Consider the following 22930-nt stretch of genomic DNA (forward strand, 5'->3'; position numbering starts at 1 on the left):
TCGGGCCTAAGTAATCAATTGCTTCAACTGATCAACAGAGTAGAAAATACTGAACGTACTGTAGTAGAGAGATGTTGTTTGTGCATCCAACAAAAACAGCTTTCATTGTTGCCTCGACAAATAAGGAGAAAAAGGAGCTACAAATACGGACAGCATGTGTGGCAAATCACTTTTGTGTGCTGCAGTAACACGTTCATTAATTATATTACACTGTTTTGGGATAATAACACATCTGACTTGTGGTTCGACTAAGAAATTGAATTTGAGCTGATGAGCACAAAATTTGCTGGGCTAGTTTAGCAGATTGATCATTATTAACTGCAGTGGCCTTAGTTATTATAAAATTGTTAAAAAATTCAGCGCTTGAAGCCTTGCTTGATATAAACCTTCTCAGTTAGTCAAGTAAATGTGTTTTGTTGAACATGAGGGAAATAAAACTTAGGGTGTAAATAATGTCACTGAATAATAGTGAATCTAAGCAAAACTAATTCAAGTTTAATTGATAGGTGTGATATGATTTCACACTGCTAGTCATCGCTGTGGACACCTATGTGATTCCATTGTCAGGATACGGGCTCCTGCTTTGGTCACATAAATCTGAGTCCACCAGGAGCAGCCTTGTGAAGTGGAGGCAGTCACACTGATGTTTTCTTCAAGTTGGTGTGAATTTGCCTTCAGGGTGAATGTTTCTCCTTGGACCACTAACACAGAATGAGTGTACAAGGCCAGAAACCCCTGGGCCTCCCTGAGGTCAGCTTCATGTTTGATAGAGGGTGTGTGTACGTATGTGTGTGTGTGTTTTTGGAAAAGAGGTGTTAACTGTCAGCTTAAAGAATGGATCAGGCACTCACAGTACACACGCATGGTCAACGTGGTCTCCAGAGGCTGGGAAAGGGCGGAGTTTTTGGCATGACATGCCAGCTGCCTCCCATTGTCCGAGCTCAGAGCGGTGACTCTTTCAGAGATAACAGAAAAGGATTAAAAAAAAAAAAAAACTTTAATTGATTCATACAAAGTACATGTACTGAGTGTGAGCCGAAATCTTCAGAATACATGGTTATGTTCACCAGGGGTCAAGGGAGGATTCACATCCATTAAAGAAGCACAATTACCCTATTACAAGTACTACTACAAGTCCTGTCGCCAAAAAGCTACTAAAGTTACTTGATGAGTCAACACATGAACAGCATTTAGGTAGGAAGTGGAGAGGACACACAAAGACTTGTGTGGCGTGACCAGGAGCCCCAACTACAATGTGACTTATCTGAGGGTGAGCAAAAGTTTGGGAACCACTTGGACAAAATTGAACAATGTACTGTAATCTATTAACTCATCAAATTTTTCTTTGGTTTTTGTAAAATTTGAACTGTAACGTGAAAGAGCTGAACTTGAGGAAATGTGCTTTCTGACATTCTACCTCAGTGTCTGGCCACTTGTAACAGCTGTGTGACAAATTTAAACATAAATTTTATGTGGCACACACTGAAAGATCCTCTAGTCACTTCTCTGCAGTGGATTTCTTCTGGTTTACTTTTTCATTTTATGTCCGCTGTATCAAATTACAGTACAATGCCAAGCGTAACAATCACACACAGCCTACTGCTGTGTACACTCAGCGCGATTATGAGGAAGGAGCATCAATATTGCTTAAGACTTTGGGTGTTCTACAATAGAGCTAAACAGCGTTGCAGCTCCTCAGTACCAATGTTATCTCAGGATATGACAATAGGTTATTATCTCTGACACAGAGGAGACAAGCAGGATTAAAGTAATCTATGGTCCTGTTTAATGTATAGGCACCTGGCAGGCCGGTGAGGATCGGCTCTGTCGCTGCTGGAATGTAATTTTGTGCATTTGACAGAAACTAATTCAATCGCACTGTGCCAAGGAACAATGTGCTGTGTGCAGAAAATCATTGCACTCAATAAGACAGAAGGAGAAAATAAGAGCAGGGTGTAAACAAGGGAAGCAAGACAGAATTGGAGAGAATAAGCGGGGTGAATGAGTCTGGCAAGCCGACTAACACATACGTTACTTCAGCATGTGTGTTCAGGAGCTTATCCTTTGAGCCAGACATGATGAAAGACTTTGCACCTGTCAGCTTGACTCCATCTGAAAGGCACAATAGGAGGAAGGAGCACAAAAAGGGAGATTACAATGTGTAGATTTGTTCTCGTGAAACAGCAACATCAGTGCTGTTCTCATGAGGAATGGCAAATACTGAGTATAACAAATATGTGTATCTGTGAGAGAGCGGCGCGCTCATCCGCATATGGTAAAGTAACAACCGATCTCCCAGCCTCTTTAAAATCAAATCAAATCAGTGCTGAAATTATAATATGACCACACCTTATTAGATGCAGCGAAGACGTACAGAACCACTTCTCAGAAGCTACAAAATACAGACAATAGAAAAACTTTCATTCTTGTTCTGAGGATGTACAGCATAATAGGTTTGACAGAAGAAGAGAAGGTAAAAACTTGCTCCATCCTCTGTACATGTAATTGCAAAGCCAGTGGAAAAATGAAACTCAAAATTCAGGCTATTTCCTCCCACATAGCTTGCTCTTTTCAACTCCTCTATTCGAAGACTATGAAAGAAGAAATCCTGACAAAATTTTATCCTCGGCAATATTTTTATGATTAAATATTCTGGTTGTGACCTATGGGGATCCCTCTTTGTAGAATATTGGAAAAGCAGTTGACCTCTGGTTCAGCATGTCAAGCTGACCATCTTTGTCATATTTAGTGCTGTTGAAATGGTGACTCACCTTTATAAAGTGTGACGTTAGCCACGGGCTTTGCTTCAGAAGCGTTACAGATGACGGTGTACTCCTTCCCTGCAACCCAAGGTGTTGCCATGTCCACTTTAAGGTGGGGATTGGATGGTGGAACTGTATGAAGAAAACAAAAGTTTATTGTTCGCCTTTATCACATCAGCCCTAATATTCATCACACATCATCTGGCTTAGCGGACACTACTAATGTCACACATGGATAATAATAATATTAATCTTATGCAATGATATGACAATAAACACTTTGGGAGCGACTGCATTGTCACGCTGTCAGCTTTTGAGTGATTTACTATGATGAGGTTTGATGTTCTATTGAGTTAGAATACAAATTTTGGACAAGACAAGCATGCTGAGATGAAATTGTGATGAAACCAATCCAGCGCTAATCTATCATAGCAAACACCAAACACTTCTCTTCTCAGATCACCCCCAAGCTAAATATGTGCTTTCTGGGCTGATCAAAGCCGTCTTCACTTCTCCACTGTTCTACTCCAAAGTTCTTTTATCTGACCATAAATAGGAATTCCAGGGGAAAAAAAAGCTTTTAACACAAGGGACCAAAATTGTTTGGTGGTAAACTGAAGAATCTGTCACAAGCCAGTCATCAAAAAGATTTTTGCAGATCTGTGCGCCACTTTTTACCCAGGCTATCAGTTTCATCATGCACGCACTACAGAAATCTGATCATCTATTGTGCCACCTTGTACTGAGCAAGCGAGTATGTCAAATTAGAAACTATGGCTGCCGTTAAGGTTGTTTTTCTTTCATCAGACATCAAGTGCAAGTAAGTTCAGAGATGGAACAGGGAGTTGGGAAGTACACGAAGGGTATGTGTGAGAGTGAAAGACTCAGAGGCAGAGATGTAAAAGGGCTATGGCAAGAACCAAAAGTGAATACGTTACAAGATTTGGGGAGAACAGGGCTTGAAAGATAGCTGCAGCTAAATCCTGGGAGTCCGCAGTTCCTGTGTGGGTGAATGGCTGCACCCTGGGCAAACGAAGCAGCCAGCCATTAAGCTCATCTGCTTCCCCCTTTGGCACGTCTAACCAATTCCCAGCCACTAGGAGGAGCTGTTGCTATGTGCAGAGCCACCTATTGGCCCCAGTCTGCTATTGAGACAGATGAGATGTGGCTGCACCTTCAAACTGATTTAAAAGAAGCAATTGAATCTGTGTGGACTGTGATGGGTTACCCAGAGCCCTGCAGAGGCGTGCGCTGCAATAATGAGATGCATTTGTTTGTTTTTCCCCCCTCTTCCCTGAGAAGATGACTGGGCCATGCATCTATTGACAGCCCCTGCACTCTCAATCTACTCAGGCCTGTACAATTCACATAAGCGCATCAGTTGTAGTGCTCAAGGAGTGTCTGGCAGCCTAACAAATCCTAAAATAAGAATAATGATATGTTTGCAAATGAGGCGGGCAGGTATCTCATTTTTTCCTGGCTTCCCTCATGTTGGCCCATTCCTCTTATCTCCCATTCACTCCATCATCCCTCTCTCCAGCAGCCCCCTCCGCTCTCCCCACGCCATCTTTCTTGACCACTGCAGTTAAGCTGCAGAAGTGCAGGGGAAGGTGGGCTACAGCTTGGATTTGGAATTACAGCCCTCCAACCATTACATCCATTCAGGCAAATGTGTGAACCATTGAGCACAGCCATGATTAAACAAAATGTACATATGTAAGAGCAAATATGATGTGTACAACATCAAAACACATTATTCTCAGTTTAGTAGATGTGCACTTTGAGGAAGCATGCTTGTTTTGTCTCCATGTCTATCACCCGCTTTTCTCTGCTTCCGATCTCTCTTATTAAAACACATATATTAACACAAAAATAGATATGCAAAGACTTGCTCCTGCCGTTCAGATGAGAAACAGTGAGCCGCAAAATTCGATTCATTAGACAAATACAGACGGATGGATGGATAAGGCAGATAAGAAGCAGATTAGCAGACACACATCAATATGCATAAGCAGTTTTTTTTTCCACCCATCTTTCTCTCTCATTCACAAACACATGCACACTCCCTTTTCTCTCTTCACAGTGTATGCAGATTTGCACACACGAAAACACAGACACAGGTGAGTAAATGTGCAGACAAGCTGCATTCATTTCACCTCACTCTAAAAAACAGGTATCTCTGTGTGTGTGTGTGTGCGCGTGTGTATTATTTTATTTGATTCTCTGAAAAAAAAAAAAAAAGGAAAAAAAATACTAGAGATGGCCCAAAAAACAAAACAGTGTATGCTGCATTATGCTGAACAAAGAAAATAATGGATACCAGAAAGTCAGACTTCTCAGCACCAGACAGCCCCAATCATCAGTTTTAATTCTGGAAGATGTTGATTGGCTAAAAATCACACAGGCAGGTATGTGCATAAACGTGAGTGTTTTTCTTCTCATATGAGCATAGAAACCTGTACATTGAATCATTCTGGTCACACACACATACACACATACAGACACCCTGCAGTAGGTCTCAGGTGTATGATCTCTGATAAAGAAAAACTCTTCTTACCCCCCTCTGTTCTGGGGGGAGCAGGTGTCTCAGACAGAAATAAGCCCCCCTCCAACCCCGCATCATCATCCCCCTTAACCACCTACCCAAGCACACACACATGCCTCTTCCCTGTGCCACCCCTAATGTCTCTCTTAGCATTCATTGACTCATTTGTCTTTCACCACTTAACTGTTTCCGGGTTGTGAGGGGTGCTGGAGCCAATCCCAGTGAGGGTGGGACACACCCATCACAGGGCCCAACACACAGAGACCAATAATGGCAATTTGGAATCACCTATTAACCTAAACACGACGTCTTCTCATGCTGGGAGGAAACCTATGCAAGCACGGGGTGAACATGCAGACACCACACAGAAACCCCCCAGGCCCAGGAATTGAACCCACAACCTTCTTACTGTTGGGCAACAGCACTAAACACCATGCCACCGTGCTCCTCTGTCTCTCTTACCACAACTATTCAATTCTTATTAAATCCGCCTCAATCTTCCGCATGACCACTTCATGATAGATTCAAAACAGAATCAAAAGCTGTGTCTCATTTTACTATTTAGCAGAGCCTCCCCCGCTAATTGTTGAGACCCTGACATTGTAACATCAGAACGGAACTGTAATATGCTCACCATCAAGCCGGTGTACAACACTCCATCATCTGATGGGGTTGCCTCTTGGGCAACTGTCAGAAGTTTTTGTGAACAAAGATGAATAAAGTCACCACGTTCTACGTTACTTGTGCCCCCATTTATAAGTTGTTCCATTATTCATAACAGGGAATCATAAAATGAAGGCTCATTATATACTCTTCAAGTGCTAAACTCATTAGCTACTGCAAAACTTCACCATAGCCTTGGATCCTAAAATGTCCTCTAACCTCCAACCAACACTGATAATAAGCTTACACACATGGGCACACTTGCACACGCACACATGCATCTGTGGAAGACCCAACTATGGCAAATGAATGAGTAAGGCAGTCTAAAACCAGACCACATCAAATAACTGTTTTGAACATTTGCAGGAGGCATCTGTACAAAAACGCAATATGTTGAGGGAGAGAGTTGTTCATTAACAGGATTAAATGCTAAGGGTAATGGTATAAACCGAGACACATGATGTGTCAGGTATGTGACAGGCACAGTGTGGGATAAGTTTTAGCAGAGGAGGGGGTTTCCACCGAGGAGGGTAGAGTTTGTTATTGTCATGGATTACTTAGTGCCACTTGATCTGCCTATTGCAGTAATCCCCGATCTAAGCCCTGCAGGAAGGCAAAAACACAGAGGGGTTATGTTGCACCAATGGAAATGTCTTGAAAGCATCTCTTTGTGAGCCCATGGATGGGACTTATTGACATTTTTGACTGCATCCCTGCTATTTACTGCCTGTGGTGATCCATCTTGAATTAGCCAGTCATTATACCGCTCCCTCTGACCCAAGAATCCAATTATACGACCAGCAATCTCTGTTTGTTTTCACCCCCCCCCCCCCCCCCCCCCCTTCCTATCTCCTCATAAAGAGTTTATAGTGTTTTGATTTGATTCAGAGCTTGATGGGATATGCCCATGGTTGACTGGCCAGGGGTGTGGGGCCTTGGGAGCTGTAGTTCAGTGATGGAGAAGTCCGTGGGGAACTCATCAGAGACAGTGCTCTTCAGGAGGATGCACAGTTTCCAGTCCCAGTTCAGCACTAACAGGAGATTGAATTCATCAGCTCATTATCAAGCCCCAGATTAGTCATGTATTTTGAATCAGTTGAGTTAGTGAGTCGGAACAAATGACCCTTTAGGACCAAGGTTGCAGTGTGCTTTTTAAGTCTGCAGCTTCACTCTCTGCCCTTTGCAACAGTAAAGCTGCAACTGTCCATCTTAAACCGTCAACGGCTGTAAAGTGTTCCCGAGATGGTGAGCAAACGCACTGGCTGTGGTGTGTGAGGCGGATCCAGATCTGAGCCTGTCAACAGCACAGAGTAACTGCGGGTTTCAGTCATGCTAAGTAAGACTACCAGCAACATGAACATTATTCCCACACATCTCGACCTCAACAAAGCCAGAGGCACTCGTGTAGTCTTTGTGCATGTGGATGTGCATGCAATAGACATTTCAGAGGAAATAAACATGGGAGTCGAGCCTGCTGTGGCTGCAGGTGTAGGCCTGCTGTAGGACATCAGACCACTACAGAGGAGAGAAGAACACAGCCTTTCAGATGTGACGTCTGCAATCTGTGCTGCTTACTATCCCACATCACCCGCCGTCCCTCCTACCGGCCCATTGATGTCAGAAAAACCTGCTTCTCTTCCCAGAAAAGAGAAAGAGGCGGCTAGCCTGCAACCCCCCAACCCTGTCTCTCCACCCCCACCAAAGAAAAAAAATAAAAAAAATCCTCTCCACGGTCACCAAGGAGAGAGTGAGGAAGAGAAGGAGAAATTGTGCAACAGACAGAATGGGGAGGGAGCTGGAAGTAAATGAATTGTGCTGAGAGAAGAAAGGATCTTTTAGAGTCTTTTCCTTGGTACATATGGGCTCGCTCCCCCAAGCAAGAGCGGCAGGAAGAGGGACATACTGGTTGTTAGGGAGTGACAACAGGTGGTCTAATGTAGTTTCACAATTACATCCATTCGAGCCCATGTCTGGGTAGAAACTTTTCAATCATTTCTGTTATAATTTATTCCTGCGCCAGGGAGAGACATGGATCGCCTTGAGGCTTGCCAGGGAATCCAAGTTGTACTTTATGCTGTGCAGCTGATGTGTAAAGCTCTGGAGCTGCTGGAACATGTGGGGGTGACACAGTGCTTGTTAAAGGAATAAATGTTTGAGAATTGCAATTTTTTACATGCTTTAAATATGATATGCACTTGAAAGAAAGCACAGAGCTGTAGTGTGCCAGGAACCCTGCTTCAAATTCAACCACCTTATCTTCAACAAATTAAAGCTCTTTATCAATAGAAATGAATATTTAACAGCTCTTTATATGCTGATTACCAGTCAAGAGGTCGTGCATGTTGCTGCGCTGAGGACACTCACTGTGCCTTATTACATACATTATTTTGTTACTCTAACCAAGACCACACATTTACAAGCCCCCACATCCCCTCTGTTCACACACTCCACGGCGTTTCTCACTTAAGACATTGAGCAAGGCTGTTTTGGAAACAATTGCTTGGCTGCTCTCAGACTGTCCCGCTTGACATTCATAGGCGGCGTCGTCTTCCAGTTGGGCCTGTTCGATCTGAAGATGGTACTGCCCTGGAATAGAGATGGAGACAACGGATGTGGTAAGGGTTTGCACATTTAAAAACATGTTCATGTTTATTTTCTTGTTAGTGTAGGGGAACGGGTCACAGTTGACTACATCAATAGATGCCTCCTGTCAGAATTCTCAAATGTGTTGATGTCAGATGGTCTGGATTTAATGCATGTCTTCAACTTTGGAAGTAGGAAAATTAACAAATAAAAGCGATTTTTATATTGACAATCTGGCATTTCAATTCAGAACAGAAGAAGAATGTACCAACCTGATGTTTGTGTGTTTGATTTGGTGAGAAAGACTATTTTCTTATTTCTGTGGAATGAACACATCTCAACCTCCTGCTGCAGGCATTTCCGCTTACATGCAAGTGGTTGTCTACACTCATAGCAGACACATTTTGTTTCAGAATGAATTTCCAATATGGTAAATGAAATCCAATCCCAGATTCACAACGCTGTGTGAATAAACTGTCTATTAATTGATGCCAGGAAGAGTTTTTCTCTCTGTGTCTCTCTTCTGAGATAGGCCCTGCCAACAAGGCTTGATTTGTTTGATGCATTGCCATAACCTGTGGGGATTAGATGATGTTCAGTGTTGGTTTTCCAGCTCCTGATTCTTTGGCTCAGAGCCGACTAACATGTGCAAAATAGTATTTTGGTCTGACAACCATCCTGGCCTAAAAATGCATGTGTCAAGTAAGCTGGCAAGATAATTAACACCAACCAGAAGCAATTTTCACGTCCAAGTTATCATTGAGTGCACAGACAGAGAGACAGAGAGCTATTAATCATATGCCTCTTTACAGAAATTACTCACAAATAGTGCAATCAAGTTGGAGAGAGTGTGTATTTATGGTATGGGAGATGGCGGTTTGCAGTAATGTGATTTGCTTACTTGTCCATTACTCTGTATTTATTTCCAAAATTTGGAATACAGTATACCTAAAGGGCCATTATGTCTGCAGCACTAATATTCTCCTCTCTGAAAATGTAGTGTTTTAGTCTTAAAGCTGAGACTATATCTTGTTATATAATCTATTTGGGAAAGGTCGGCCATACAAGAAATGAACAAACAGTGTTGACTGTTGATTGTTATTTAGATGTTTTTGCTTCATTTAGCCAGCCAAATACAATCAATATTCACATTTGTACTTGTAGTTTGATGTTAAAATGAATTATATATAAAACAAACAGAGTAGTTAGCGCTGTTGCCCCACAATAAGAAGGTCCCAGGTTTGGTTCCCGACCTGGGTCCTTTCTCTGTGGAGTTTGCATGTTCTCCCTGTGCCGGCGTGGGTTTCCTCCCACCGTCCAAAGACATCGTGTTTGGGTTAACCAGTGACTCTAAAATGTCCGTAGGTCTGAGTTTGCGTGTGAGTGGTTGTTGGTCTCTGTGTGTTGACCCTGTAATGGACCGGTGACCTGTCCAGGGTGACCCAGCCCTGAAGATGAATGATAACGTCAATAAAGTCTCTAGGTCTAAGTCTGAGAAGATTTGCAAACCCCTTTTAGTGTGGGCAATGTAATACGTACAAGAAATATCAGTTTATGGTTAAGATAATATTTGTGTGTGACTGTGGTTCATCAGTTAATAAATATTCAATATAAGTGAGTTGATATTAGTTTAGGAAAGTTAGGATAGTTGCAGTATATATGGTGCTATGTGAGCAGGAACATTCATTCATAATTGCATTTTGCCTGATTTAGTGGCTGTGTGCTGTGTACTACAATTGAATTACACCTTGTGGATCAATCACTGAAAAAAAAAAAATAATAATAATAATAATAATAATAAGGAAAACATCCCCTAATATGGAGGTGCCTTGAAGACATTGTGTTCTCTGTTTGTCTGTGACTGTTAGCCTTTAAAAATCCAACGCGTAGTCTCATGTTGATAAACACCTACATTACTGCGGCAGCTTGGAAAAACAATCAAGTTTTCACTGTAAGTTTAAATCAGTGCCGGTATCTCGTGTATGTGAGATTTCAAGCTTTTTAAGCATCAAGTAATATCACTGATGGTGAAAATCAGCAGAAACCCGATGCAGTTAAGTATAATTTTAAATGATTTCACTATTTCTGTACAGTGTCAGATGATTGCATACATAAGTTTACCATTTCTTTTCCTGGGTACTTTATTCCTGAGTGTGCCTTTGAGTGTTGAGACAGCTTGCGTTTGAAGTTCACTTTTACTTCCTTTGCTGTAACTGACTTAAAAACAATGCTGTGTCTACTGTAAGGCTTATTGTAATTTATCCCCCGACAAATCAGCTGAAAAACGACACTTCACTTTGTTAAAATAAATTCTGGACATTAACAAAGACAGCGTGTGAAGGGGCTTCCACAGTATGCATCCCTTGGTGTTTGTGTGTCGCTGACCGCCTCCTACACTGTGTAACAGTGATGTGAGGCTTGTCTAGTTGCGGGCTGATCATGAACAGATGCTCTTCTCTTACTCAGGATTGCCTTCTAATTGGCTATTACTTTTTATAGACTGTGGTGCAGATTCTGCAACACATTTTATTTCCTGCCACATTTCACTGAGTTGCTGACACTTTTTTTTTGTCTTCATATGATTGACAGTGAGTTGTACAAGAGGCTGTTGACTATCACATCACCTCCTCCTCCGTCCCAGATGCTCCCTGTATTGAGAGCCTGTGTGCCATAAGGTTTCTGTAATGTCTGCATTGCTTTATTACAGCACTTGGAAAACATTGCAACAACATCATTGCATTTACTTTTACAGTAGCCAACATCAAACTGGACTATTGGTAGCTTCCTGAACTGTGAGCAGGACTTATAATTAAAGTCATATGAACTATGTCTCAAGGAAATAAAAATAAAAGTGTAAAAAATTGATCTAATACCGACATCTTATATTGTGTTGCTTTCATTGGTGTATCATAATTTGATGTACACTTTTATTTCCTGGCCTATGCAATTTCAAATTGATAAATGTTATTCATCTTATTCCACTCAACAGAATCTTGCGAATTGATCATTTTTATGACATCTTTTTATTCTTTACCAGACTTTTAAACTGCCTGGCCATAGACCATATTTTGTGAGTATCCCTCTTTACCTCTCTTGGGGTTTCCAATCATGCTGTAGCGTGGAAAGCCTGGCAGGCTTCTCTGAGGTCCCAGGAGGAGGCCATCTTTCACCCACTGCACAGTCCCTGAGGCCCGCAGCACCTCACACCTCAACACAGCTGTGGCTCCCATCCGCACAGTGAGGTTCCTGGGCTCGGTCCTGAAGGCCTGCTGGGCCTGTGTGCCTGAAGACACACCAAAAAAAAAAAAGAGAGAAGGAGAAAAACAGCTGGAGAAGAATTGTAGAGCAGGAAATGGATGCGATTGGATTTAATGTGAAGCGGTGGACAGGAACAAGGGGTGGATTAGTTCGAGGAGTGTTAGGAGCAAGAGCATGGCACAAACGTGCACTGCAGGGGATGCAGTCATGTGTCTTTTGTCTGAAAATGTACCCCATTGTGTCTGGCAACATTATTCATCCTGGCATATGTTTTATTGATGGGAAACTGCAGTGATACGGCCCTGAAAATGAGTCAATAAAGTAATTACTGTGAATTAAAGCCCCCTTTGGCTATGCAGATAGGGTACTACTAGGAAGAAAAACACATGGAGTATCAGAGACCTCATTCACCTGTGGTTTTTCTCCAATGTCGATGTCCTACGAGCTAATTCCTCCTGGGAAGTGTAATGATTATCACTTTAATTCCTCTTGTTTGTCATAGGCTGGATTGGCCATCTTTCAGCCAAGCTCTTAGGTGACATTTTGCAAAGCTCTGCGCTTGAGTTGAAAGAAAACCTTACAGCAGACCACACATTTTCTCCTAACACTGCGGCTAGCTTTATACGAATATTATACATAGGAGTTTATGAATAAATTCAGTTCAAGGAACCAAATGCAACTGCATACTCCAATTAGTGCCAATATTTAAGTGTGAATCTCGTTTAAACAATGCCCCGTAGAGAAGAGAGCCTGATTCAGCAAGGCTGTTTCAATCTTGACCTTCGTTGAAGCAATGATCAAGTTGTTTGTGAAGTGCATGCTCTGTTGTGTCTGACAACATGAGTGAGAGGCAGAGCTCTGAGATCAAGGCTGAACCAGTCACCTCACGTCAAATATGAAGGGCAAGATTGGCCATTACAGAGGATGCATACAAACAACCAAACACAGGAGTACATTTGCATACAGTTTACATAAATGAATACTCAAGATGGATATTTAGTGGATGCTAAAATAGGATTATATCATATTATTCTGAGATGCAGAAACACTAACTACTAAAATATTTAAATATAATATGAGACTTTTCGTGCTCAAACGTGGCTAAAAGTATATTACTTTTAGCAAAAGAAATGTTTCTGCTTCAAAAAGTTGAATTTATAATCACTAATACAGATTCTTCATTGAGGCATTTTAGCAAAGCTTTAGCCTACTTGGGAGCTTATGGTGGTTGCTATTAGCCAATGCCAGCAACTTCAGATATTGTTGGTTTAACTGGTGTTACTGGTTTTCTCCCAAAGGGGAGACATTTTTAATGGCTTAATCGCAAAAGCAAAAGAGAAGTTAATGCCCCACTGAGTGGTGTGTTTACTGTTTATTGCTATATCTAGGTATCCATCATTCTCCGTCTGGTTGCTTACAGATAATGCCGTTAAACCGACAAAGTAAGTTCAAATGATTTCTGGTATTTTTGTTTTACTGAGAAAATGGAAGTCCATTATTTACTACTTATTTTGCACCATTTGAATTCGCTATCTCCTGGGTTAAGAGTTGCTCTATAGCTGCTTGATATTATAATAAATCCCTGACATTGTCTATCTGTGTTTTTGTTTCTGGTGAGGGTATTTGTTTTTCTTGCTAGGTACAGCAGATGTTTAGACTTCATTTGTTTTCCAAACCTCGAAACAAGGTTGATGACAGCCATAGTGAACCAAAAGAATAAAGCAGGCCATAAGCAGACCAATACACATTAGGTGAGTGTCAGGCAGGCAAAACATCTATGTAACTTCATAACATTGAGCATTTTGGACCCAGCACAGATATGAAAATATGAATTTTCCGTAGCATTGTAAGACAAAATAAAGTTTTAGTAATAATGCTTCATTTGAGTGCTCGAGTAAGTCATGCTGGAAGGCAAGTATGCACGATACCATGGTGTTGAAACTAAACAGACTGCAGCCATCATTTATTCATGTTATTAATTACACCTGTACTTTGCTGCTATGACACTGTCAAATATCTGCCCTGAAATATTGATCTCCATTTCTTATTCAAGAGTGGATGCCTACAATTAGTATGCATTCACTTTTTAATTCTTGTTTCCACATTCCCTTTCCCATTTAAGGTAAAGGTGTCTTTTAAGCAAGTATAACATTAACAAAAATATTTATTTATCGCTAAATGTTCTTCGGTTTACACAAGGTAGCAGCATATGAAGTTTGTATATTCCATTGTATGAGATAACTTGAGTTCTGTGAACTGAAAGTTATTGCAGTAATCACCATGGAAACTAGTGAGGAAAGTACACTGAAAATAATACACAAAAGCAGAAGTGATGTTGGTGTTACTTAGACAGTGCTTAAAGGTGAAAATAGGTTTTTTGGTACACTCATGTTTGCTTTGGACAGATTCACCTTGAACTAAACTGTACTGTATGAAACCTCTTAAAGAACCACAGTGGCTGTTTGGAGTAAACCTAATCGCCATTTGACACCTGAGGCAGTGTTTAGATCAATTTATTTTGCATAAAACACTAATACTCTCAAAAACCTTGAGATTCTACTTTATGGTAAATAAACCAATCAAGAAAATGTTCCTTTTTACCTGACGTCCTGTTCATGGGAAGAATGGTTCCGCAACAAAGGAGAGTGAAAAAAATGCAGCTGCTGGATTCCTATTTCACTGAGCTATAACAGCAGAGGACGGTAACAACCATGATGCAAACAGTTGGTCCTGTTCAGCACCTTGATTTTCTAGCTGATGTCTGCTTTGCACAGATGTTGAAGAAACAAACATGAAAACAGAACGAGTATGTAGATGCCACAGTAAGGCAGTTCAGTACATTAAACACGATTTCCACAGCACAAGATTAAGAGATGAATATAAGATTATAACAGGGTACATTTTCCTGTCTTATATTTGGAGTGTATCCAACGCTGTAAACCTATTAAAGCTATTATGCTATGCCGAAAATTCATTTAACCGTTCGATAATGGGAAGGTTGCAACTGCTCATTCAAAATGAATACAATGGAAAAAGGCCACAGGTACAGTAATGACTGCTCGGTGGTAACATTTGATTCTCTTACCCCAGATCAGACAGACAAAGGGTAGTGCTGAAGCGCACACAATCCACGCTGACAAGAAGTCCATGTCACCACTGACACCTGAGCTTCCTCAAACCTAAAACAGGTACGGGAGAAAAAAGAAACAACACATGCAATATGCGTTATCATGAGCTCCACAACACATGACCTCTGACAAGAAGACTATACGAGACATCTGCAGTGTCTACATGAAAATATCTGGTGGAAAATTGTCTTAATGTGCTTTGTATGTATGTTTTATATTTTCAAGCTAAAGCTTTCTGGCAAAGCGTTGGTTGTCCGCAACACTTCAATACTGCAACATTTCTGATTTATATGGTACCTGATTTCAAAGTCTCATCAGCCAGACGAGTTTACAACATTACAGCATGTTTCAAATCAATCAATCAGTCAATCTGTCCATCAGGTCTGCATCAGCATGCAAGGAAAACACAACTTAGAAAAGCCACAAGGCATTTCCACAGGTCTACATAAGAATCCAGACATGATGGTAATCAGTAAAACACTGTTGGCAGTGGGGGGGGGGATCTTTTAATATCTCACGATTCAATTTGATTCCAATTTTTGGGGCTACGATTCAATTCAAAATCAATTTTTGATTCAAAACAATTTGATTCATGATGATTTCTGCTTCAATCTGTAGGTGTGCAAAGGGTCCTCATGATCTACTCCAGTCTGCTTTGCAAGACAGAACGACAAATGGAGACATTAAAGTGTCTTTTTCTCATGTATTAAGTTTTAAGTTTGTGATCAGAGACTAGACCAGAGACCAGAACAGAGACCAGACCAGAGACCAGACCAGAATAAACTACACCAGAAATGAGACCTCCCCAGAGACGAGACCAGATCAGACCAGACTTGACACTGGACCCCCCCTCCAGAGATTCTTATATGAATCAATTTTTTGGCACACCCCTAGTTGGCAGTTTGTGTTTTTGATTGGCTGTAAAAGGAGACTGAAAGCAGTCTCCTGATGAGTGTACCTCGGTTCCCTCAGACCTGTGCTGTGGCTTCTCTTTCTTCTGACATCTCTAACAGGATCAGCTACAGGAGCGAAGAACAAAGTACTCAGCATTTATAATGTCAATATGTATTACATCATGTTTACCATTGCCTAAAACAGGGCAAAAAGACAACCCTGTCCCAGCCATTGATTTTTAAACAGCACCAGAATGAGACATTTCTACATGGTGTAAATGAACTGTCACCGTAACAGTATGTTTTTCCTGTCAGTGCTGGGAACAGACCGATATAGAATTAGGTCTGTAGTGCTGTGGTCTGTGCCTGCTGCATCCAACACACTGCCTTATTTGACCAGGAAGAGTCTTCTGTGGATTTTAACTCAGTTTGTAATCACTTCAATTTATCTGCTGGAGGAGTGGAACAAATAATAGTGATTTACTTAATTGAAAACTAAATATTTTCTCATCTGAATAGACAAAATGAATTGAAGGGAACAACTCTTTGACGCATCTCCCCTCAGTCGATTAGTTGCACTCCAACAGGCTTTGATAAGAATTAACTCACACTCAATTATTTTTTTGCTCTCAAAACATTTGTGTATTTCAGAGCCCCCAGCATATTCTTTGAACACACAAGGGCAATTACTTCCCTCTTTAATGAATAGAAATTCTTCTCTGAGGTTAAAAGTTCCTTTCTTTTCCTTTTCCCTGTCTCTTAATGCATTATGTGGGTAAACAAAAACATAATCATTTCATGTCCTGCCTAATATTAACAGTTCTTCTGATATGCATACCTTCATCCATCTCTCACAAAGAATAACGCAAGCCTTTCAACTTGATATGACAACGGTAAGAATTTGGGAGTCAGAGTTTATCCCACATGAGGAAGAGAGGTGCTTTGTCAACGCACAGAGTTTGCTGTTGACTTCATGAGTCATCATTTTCATTGTGACTCTTCATGAAAATGGACACAGCTGGTCTGACCTCCCCACATTCCCACTATCTACTCAAACTACTTCTTTAATGGTTTTAAAATTAAAACAATACATAAGAATGTAGATTCAGTGACATGTTTTTTTATGGAAAATCTGAAAAACAAAAAAAAAACAAAACCCAAAACCCTGTGATGTGTCTTTTTCAGTTTCTTACAATATTCCAGACAGAATGGCAATTTAGACTATCTTCAATTTTAAAAAAGACCCATATTTTACTGCAGCGGCAGTCATTGCCACGGTGTCGTTTTTTTTTTTTTTTTTAACCTTGTTCCTCACTAGCTTCTTACAAATGCAAATTATAAAGTTTGATTTGAAATTTGATTCACTTTCAGGACCAAGGCTGCCACTCTCGCTCTAAAGGGCTTTAGAGGTAGCTGAACCATTTAGCGTGACCCCAACAGGTAGATTTTGAATGGCATTATTCATGCAATAATCAAATGACTCGATATGTTCAATCCTAGACCAATTTAATGTGAAACCCCATGAAATCAGTCAATGTGCTGAAAATGAAGTTCCAAGCACCATGAAGCCCCTGAAGTAGCATGTCGTCCTACATCTTAATACCAACCCACCCACTTAGCAAACACTCAATTTTCCTGTGGGTCCAATTATTGTAGATTACAGAAGCAGTGTTGTGAACCATCACTGCTTTGACACTGAACTGCAGATAAATGCATTTCCAAAAAGGTAAAGCTTAGATTATCAGCAGAATCTAATCAAACCCAAAACACTGGTTGTGCCTTTAAACATGACATTATCTGTATCCTGATTAAACCAGGCTGGATGTGCTTAACACAGACCTCGAGCCTTGAAGATAAAGTGTATTAGCTTGGTCCAACAGATCAGCAGCAGTTCGACAATGTCCATCAGAACAACTTCAAGGCACTGGAAAGGAGTCGGGCGTATGTGTGTGAACTTTGAGCTCCCTTCAGCTCAAAGGGTTCCAGGTTTACTGGATTACTCCAGCATCGCTCCGACACATTCACAAACCAGCTCTCCCCACCAAAAAGTTGAGAGACAGAGAGGTGAAAACCATCTTTCAACCTCCACCAACTCAAGCACATCTGCCCTGCCTAAAGTGCACAGAGAGAAAGAGATGGATACAAACACACACACACAGAAAGGCTGTACCTCCACTCTCAAAAAGCCAAGATTCTTTGAATAGATGTGTGGATTTGCATGAGAGAAAGAGAGCGGTGCTTACCTGTAGAGTGATGCCAAGACTCTGTAGTGTCTTTTTGTCTTCCTGATCTACAGATGGTTCTCTGAACACAAGTGAGCCTCGCAGACGTTAAAGAATGCCAATGGGACTCCCACTTCTCTCACTCCTTGCTCTAAAGCTGAGACAAACAGATAGGGGAGAGAGACAGCAGCAGAGAGTGAGGAATGGAGGAAGCTGTGTGTTGGTGTAGGTGGGTACATGAGGGTCACCTCAAAACAAAATACGAATCAAAAAAACAACAACGAAGTCTTAGCCTTCCCAATGATTAAAAAAATGATTAATACTTTTAAGGCTAAATTGTAATAACCCGATTTAGACTGCTGTATAAACTCTCATTTCCATCAAATTTTCCATCAAATCCCTGCAAAATCCTGATAAAGTTGCACTGAGACAGAAATAAAATCAGGAGCATGCCTCTAGTTTCTCTCTATTCTGCCTTTCCGGCGAGTATTCATGGATCCCATTATTTAGCATTTCACTGTGCTGGGTGGGAAGGAGCTGTGCCCTCAAAGATACAGATGCAACATGGATGTCTTCACAGCTGCTAGTTTGTAAGATTTATGCTCATACATAATGAATGAAATCGAGTATCCCCTTTATTTTGTATTTCCCATACTATTCCTGGGGTGATCTACTGTGCTGTATCTTCCTGCTTCCTACCTCCCATCCCTTTTGACAATTATATACTTCCAGCTGAACGGTGGCTGGAGAATACCACCATTTGTTCAATGAAACATACTGAAAGCTCCTCTTGCAAGACAACTTAAAGGTCATGTTTATTTTCCACATCTATGTATTTTTCATTTGATCTGCTCATCGTACACGCTTGCTTTGTTGAATATATGTATGAGCTATTTCCTCTGTATAAACACAAAAGGAGCAGTACTTCTGCATCTGTTGTACCACTATGGGTCAGCCATGCAGTAATGATGGACCAACCACTGTCTGTGAAAACAGTGCTGAGAGACTTCCACATTTGAGCAGTAGGCAATAAAGAAAGAATGATAATGACACAGCCTCATAGTGGCACAAATTCATGGACTGTAACCTTGTGTTGTTCATGCTGCGTACTTCACATTGCCAGTGTCCACTATCCAAGGTGTTTGTGTGTGAGTGTGTGTGTGTGTGTGTGTGCAGTACGTGGATGAGTAAAGAAAGTGCAAACAGGCGCGTGTGGCCCAGATGTTAGCAGCTGGGGTGTGTAGCCGTAGCTGGCCCTACAGACAGTCATTAAGCCCAGCAGCCCAGGGCTGGAAGGTTAATTCCCCCGCCTGGAATGGTATGTAGGTGGGAGGCAGGAGAAAAGAAAGGAGGGAGGTGGAGGATGAGGTGGAGAGGCAATGGGAGGCATGGGGGCTGTGAAGCTCAGCACTCAGTTCACACAAACCGCACTGTCAGCACTCCACCGCCAGAAGAAGGAAGACGAGGGAGAGAGCTGAGACCTGACGGAGAGGTGGGGGGGGGGGGGTGGACAGAGGACCTGAAGATGAATAGCAAGAAGGGAAATGCAGGGAAGAGGAGGGAGAGACAGTGAGGGGGTAAAAAGAATTCATGCCAGGAGGCTGGACGGGCAGAGGGTGAGATGAAGGGGACATGAACAAGTGAGGTAATGGAGCGAGTGAAACGGATGGAGGAAGGAGACAGAAAGATACTGTAAAATGGGCTGTGGAGTGATGAATAGAAGACAAGGGAGGAGCGGGGGCAGGGGAAGATTGAAGGCAGGAAGAGTTGTTTTGAAAACCAACAGGAAGTCTACTGACTCAAACCTGTGCGACAGCGTAAGCAAAGAGGAAGATTAATCAAAGAAAGCAATAAGCACTTTGGTGAAAAGCAACACAATATGTGGAAGAAGGAAGATAGGGTCACGTCCAGTAGATTGATTCAGAAAAGTGGCGTCGGCGTGAGACAGCATGCAATATTTTTTAGTATGTTTGAGCTCCTGTGTATGCCTGTAGGTGTGTAGAAGAGGTGTAGAGGTGTACACTCTGGTACACACAAACAGATTGAGAAACTGGAGGGGGGGGGTCCTTAAATCATCTGGCTTGCCATAAGCAATTTGGCATCTTAGGTCCTGTCTCTTGTCAAAATAAAGGGAAAAAAAAAAAAAAAACATTAATTACAACATGAAGATGACATATTGGAGTCAGTGGCCAACAGTTTAAACAGGCAGAGATAGGCAATGCAGGCCAAGAAGTGGATTTAACTAGTTCAGTGCCCACAGTTCTTAGGAAGCGGTTAATTTAATGAAAAAAGGTGCCTCTCTAACTGCCCAACACTCCTGCGGGCTTTAACAAAGGCCTGAAAAATTGTCTTTGTGCACTGAGCTGGAGAGTATTGCATCCACACACAGAGCCTCTGCATTAACTACAGCCATCTGACCTGATGATCTGATTGGAGCCCCGGCTTCTGTTGCCTGCCACAGTGCAGCATCCATATCAGCTATGGTTCTGGGTGCTAAATCTGTCGACATGGACAGCATATTTTCTTTTTTGTTGTTGTTGTGTTTTTTTTTCTTTTTTTATTATTATTATTATTTCCTGGCTGATTGGATGACCAGTTGACCACAGGAAGAGATTTAACAGGCATCCCCAGACTGAAGGCATGCATCACCAGAAACCAGAAATGACAATTACAGGCGTCACTAAAATAACAGTAGCAAACAGAGATAAGAGGACTTTCAAAAGTCTGACAGCATAGATAGTTGCTTAATCCCCCTTTAGCAGCACTTTCTTCAAAAGTCTGTTGCACTGATGAAGTCTGAATAGGGACATGAACCTTGTCCCACTGCTGGCAAGTTTGCAAGATGAGATTTTCAAGTTGCTGTCTCTGGGTGGGTGACCTGTGAACCAAGTAATGCTAGAGCATGTGGAAGGTACATGTGTCACGGTTAAGTCGGATTTGGAAAAACCCAATTAAACACACCAACACACCCTTTGCTGTTCCCCTTCAATTCCCATCCCTGTGTCTCTGTTGGGAGCTGGGCATGTGTGTTGATGTATCAGGACGGATGAAGAGGCTTGAGACAGCCAGCTGTGGTATCCAGATTGAGGAGGGATTATTCCCCAAATCGCCCCTATTTACCTCAGCTGCCTAACAAGCTCCTATATAACCATGATAATTCACTGATATTTTGACTTTGAGTCTCCCTTCAATAAAAAAAACATTGTTGACCAAGAAAGGCGTTGTTGGTTACATTTTGTACAGATATTTGTCTTGGTAAAGTATAACATGAGGAGGCCTACTGAATGAAATTGAGAAGGTCTGTATTTGACAAAATCCTCAGACTAATAAACAGCACATATTCAGGAATATAATGGAATGCTGAGTAATGCCAATTCAATTGACAGTAAAAATAAATATCGGTAAGTTGCTTCTGGTGGCCAAGGCAAAGCAAAAGAAAAAGGAACAGTACTTCAGGAAAGTGGATCTCTCCATCTATGAGATTCCTGTGTGAAGTCATGAGGTCAGAGGCCGGACAGCATCGCTGAGACAATATTATTAGGTCACTGAGGGAAGAGGAGCAGGGTCAGATAATGAGACTCAATCCAGCTGAGTGAAAATGCATGGGAGGGAAAGTGCTGACACCTCCCTCGCTCTCGCTCATCCAATTCCCATCGCTTACTCTGTGCCACTGATATTCATGCCGAGCTGTCCATCCACAGCCCACAAACTTTAACGTTTGTGCCGTCTCCCCTGCCTCATCTATCACCCCACGGATGGAGAGAAGTGCAGACAACACGGCGTTGGGTGAGGTGGGGGGTGTGTGTGGATGGAAGAGACATGAGGGGACAGTACTGAAATTTCAGGTCAGAAAAAACTATTGTTGTATTCACTCTTGTGTGTCCCATTCACTTATTCAAAGCCACCTCATCCATGTGCAATAGACACACAAACATATGTGCATGAAGGCACACAGATATACACACAAACACACACAAAACCAGAGCCCCCTATCACAAGCAATTCAATATAAAGATACACAGAGCTCAGGCAATAACCTGATCCTGGTGAGAGATGTTATAGGCTTTGACAGGCAGGGCTGAGCCATACAGGCCAGGCTGTTCTCCCAGTGTCACTAACAAAACAGAAGGATTACAGGATGAAACTGAGCTAAATCTGTGCAAGCTAAAAATGGGGCGAAAACAAGTCAGGCAAAGAGCCGATAGTGAAGGGATCCAAAGCAAGCATTTAACGAAAGCTATTAAGCAATAAAAGGCCACTTTATTAACAAAACCCTTGTATTCTCTTATTTACAGTGTGCTATTCACAAATACACCCACCAACACACACACACACACACACACACAACCAGATTTCTAATTTTACCTCTTCTATGAATGGACTTCCTACATTAATTTGTCTTGCAACCTTTGAGCACAACTGTCCATAGATTTAACTACAGTATACAGAACCGAGGTTCGTTATAATGTTCCTCCCCACTCCTCTTTCACAGCACGAGAAATACTGCAGAGGTGAAGATTTAGCTATTTTTACCTCAGAAAAATGGGATTTCTTTTTTTTTTTTTATTATTATTATTATTTCTGAGGAGAGCCTGGTAATGTGGTTTCCAAAGCAGTGATTCAATGATTCAAAACCAGTTTGCATTATTTGTGATTGTGACAGAGGATGCTTGCTGGAGGAATTTCGTTGCCTCAACTTGATGCAGACTATTGAGACAATACAGTGCATTTGCAGAGGAGAGCCATAGTTCAGCATTATCTTTGATGGGTAAGCTGTTTTTACCAAGCAGATGGAAATATTGATAATGATGTTTTCTTTAAAATACAGCGTAGTTAAATGTTGTGGAAGGGAAAAAACATTTGTTGAATTTATTCC

At 41.6% G+C, this 22930-nt stretch overlaps 1 protein-coding gene across 1 annotated transcript in view; it reads right to left on the bottom strand.

The window, feature by feature from the left end:
- Positions 1 to 18146, bottom strand: part of nphs1 (NPHS1 adhesion molecule, nephrin) — a 34918-nt gene extending 16772 nt beyond the window's left edge. The window contains exons 1-7 of the mRNA XM_029503773.1: positions 18076 to 18146; positions 14897 to 14990; positions 11642 to 11836; positions 8434 to 8556; positions 2772 to 2894; positions 2031 to 2112; positions 852 to 955 (exon numbers count right to left, since the gene is read on the bottom strand). Of these exons, the coding sequence (XP_029359633.1) occupies positions 852 to 955; positions 2031 to 2112; positions 2772 to 2894; positions 8434 to 8556; positions 11642 to 11836; positions 14897 to 14960 (691 nt within the window). The 5' untranslated portion in view covers positions 14961 to 14990; positions 18076 to 18146. The remainder of the gene's footprint in view (positions 1 to 851; positions 956 to 2030; positions 2113 to 2771; positions 2895 to 8433; positions 8557 to 11641; positions 11837 to 14896; positions 14991 to 18075) is intronic.
- Positions 18147 to 22930: the final 4784 nt, after the last annotated feature.

This window comes from Echeneis naucrates, chromosome 6, assembly GCF_900963305.1.
Source record: "Echeneis naucrates chromosome 6, fEcheNa1.1, whole genome shotgun sequence".
In the NCBI taxonomy this organism is placed as follows: domain Eukaryota; kingdom Metazoa; phylum Chordata; class Actinopteri; order Carangiformes; family Echeneidae; genus Echeneis; species Echeneis naucrates.